This window comes from Myotis daubentonii, chromosome 2 (genome assembly GCF_963259705.1).
Source record: "Myotis daubentonii chromosome 2, mMyoDau2.1, whole genome shotgun sequence".
NCBI lineage: Eukaryota > Metazoa > Chordata > Mammalia > Chiroptera > Vespertilionidae > Myotis > Myotis daubentonii.
In genome coordinates, this window is record NC_081841.1 from 121,282,455 (window position 1) to 121,284,800 (window position 2,346).

At 46.4% G+C, this 2,346-nt stretch overlaps 1 protein-coding gene across 1 annotated transcript; it reads right to left on the reverse strand.

Moving 5' to 3' along the window:
* Positions 1–1,784: 1,784 nt before the first annotated feature.
* LOC132226312 (transmembrane emp24 domain-containing protein 7-like) lies at positions 1,785–2,072 on the reverse strand (the record flags this gene model as incomplete). The annotated part of the gene is made up of 1 exon (XM_059681066.1): positions 1,785–2,072. A coding segment is annotated over exon 1 (288 nt), but the record flags the coding sequence as incomplete, so codon positions are not given.
* Between the last annotated feature and the right edge of the window lie 274 nt (positions 2,073–2,346).

The following is a 2,346-nucleotide window of genomic DNA, read 5'->3' on the forward strand; positions in this document are numbered from 1 at the left end:
CTGAGTGGAAATTCTACAACTAGGAGGAAAGAGAATATCATACCTAGACTCAGAAGAGGCGCAGTGCTGAAGTGAAATACTCAGGTGCAGAGTGCGCGCAGAGTGGGCTGGCGGCGGAGGGCGCGGTTGTTGTTTTCAATCGGGAGGGAGTTTCAGACTCTGAGCTCCAGATCCGGGCAAGTCTCTAGGGACCCAGACTCAAACGGGAGAAGCGGGACTGTCTGGCTTCGGTCGGAACTCAAAGGCAGCTTTCTCTCCGAGGTTTGCAGCGGTTGCTGGGACTCTGTGAGGCAGAGCCCCTAGGGATGGAACTGAGAGCAGCCATAACTGCTCCCTCCGGCCCGCCCTGTAGATCCCCGGGGACCTGCCCAGCCCAAGCCCTGCACAGAGCCATTTGCCGGATAGCCTCAGGTAAACGCTAGATTAGCACCGCCCTAGAGATCCAGCACAGAAGCTCTCCGACTGCAGACACAGCGGTTAGCCAGTTAGCCTGGAGGTCAAATCACCCCAGGTATTGCCGACAACAATCAAGGCTTAACTACAACAAGACTGCGCACAAAGACCACTAGGGGGTGCACCAAGAAAGCATAAAAAATGCAAAGACAAAGAAACAGGACAAAACTGTCAATGGAGGATATTGAGTTCAGAACCACACTTTTAAGGTCTCTTAAGAACTGTCTAGAAGCCGCCGATAAATGTAGTGAGATCCTCAAGAAATCTAATGAGACCCTCGATGTTATGATAAAGAACCAACTAGAAATTAAGCATACACCAACTGAAATAATGAATACTATACAGACTCCCAACAGCAGACCAGAGGAGCGCAAGAATCAAGGCAAAGATTTGAAATGTGAAGAAGCAAAAAACACCCAACCAGAAAAGCAAAATGAAAAGAGAATCCAAAAATACGAAGATAGTGTAAGGAGCCTCTGGGACAGCTTCAAGCGTACCAACATCAGAATTATAGGGGTGCCAGAAGATGAGAGAGAGCAAGATATTGAAAACCTATTTGAAGAAATAATGACAGAAAACTTCCCCCACCTGGTGAAAGAAATAGACTTACAGGTCCAGGAAGCACAGAGAACCCCAAACAAAAGGAATCCAAAGAGGACCACACCAAGACACATCATAATTAAAATGCCAAGAGCAAAAGACAAAGAGAGAATCTTAAAAGCAGCAAGAGAAAGAAACTCAGTTACCTACAAGGGAATACCCATACGACTGTCAGCTGATTTCTCAACAGAAACTTTGCAGGCCAGAAGGGAATGGCAAGAAATATTCAAAGTGATGAATACCAAGAACCTACAACCAAGATTACTTTCTCCAGCAAAGCTATCATTCAGAACTGAAGGTCAGATAAAGAGCTTCACAGATAAGGAAAAGCTAAAGGAGTTCATCACCACCAAACCAGTATTATATGAAATGCTGAAAGGTATCCTTTAAGAAGAGGAAGAAGAAGAAAAAGGTAAAGATGCAAATTATGAACAACAAACATGCATCTATCAACAAGTGAATCTAAGAATCAAGTTAATAAATAATCTGGTGATCATAATAGAATCAGGGACATAGAAAGGGAATGGACTGACTATTCTTGCGGGGGAAAGGGGTGTGGGAGATGTGGGAAGAGACTGGACAAAAATCGTGCACCTATGGATGAGGACAGTGGGTGGGGATTGAGGGCGGAGGGTGGGGCGGTAACTGGGAGGAGGGGAGTTATGGGGGGAAAAAAGAGGAACACATGTAATAATCTGAACAATAAAGATTTAATTAAAAAAAAAAGAAAATTCATTGCTGAAGCAAAATTTGTATGTCCCATTTTTGGAGGCTGTGAAAGTAAAACTGTCGTACTGTTTCTTCATCTCCTTGTGTAACACATTAACATCAGGATCTTCTAATCGACAACCTACATCATAGTGACCACCAGTAATCACCTGGAACTCAAGGGTGCACTTGGTGCCTTGCATGATGTCCTCGTAGAAACACTGCTTGGCATTGTCGGGCAGCTCCAAGGTGATCTCGGAGGCTACGCCGGGTCCCAGAACAAGCAGCAGCAGCACCAGCAGCACCAGCATCCCAGCTGGCACCCCCAATGACCCACGTCGATGCCCAGCCGGGGGCAGAACCCAGCCTCAGCCTCCATGAGATTGGGGATGAGGAGCCAGCCGCTTGGGGCAAATGAGGGAAAGACCTGGACCTGGCACTGAGAGCCATCTGGGGAGCAGGTATTAAAACCCCCATGGAACCAGTGGAAAGGCCTGAGGTGGCCAGAATGAGTGAATGAAGCCAGAAGTGGGGAGTTAGCCTTAACTTTCTTATTTTACTAAATCACATGATATGTGATATAAC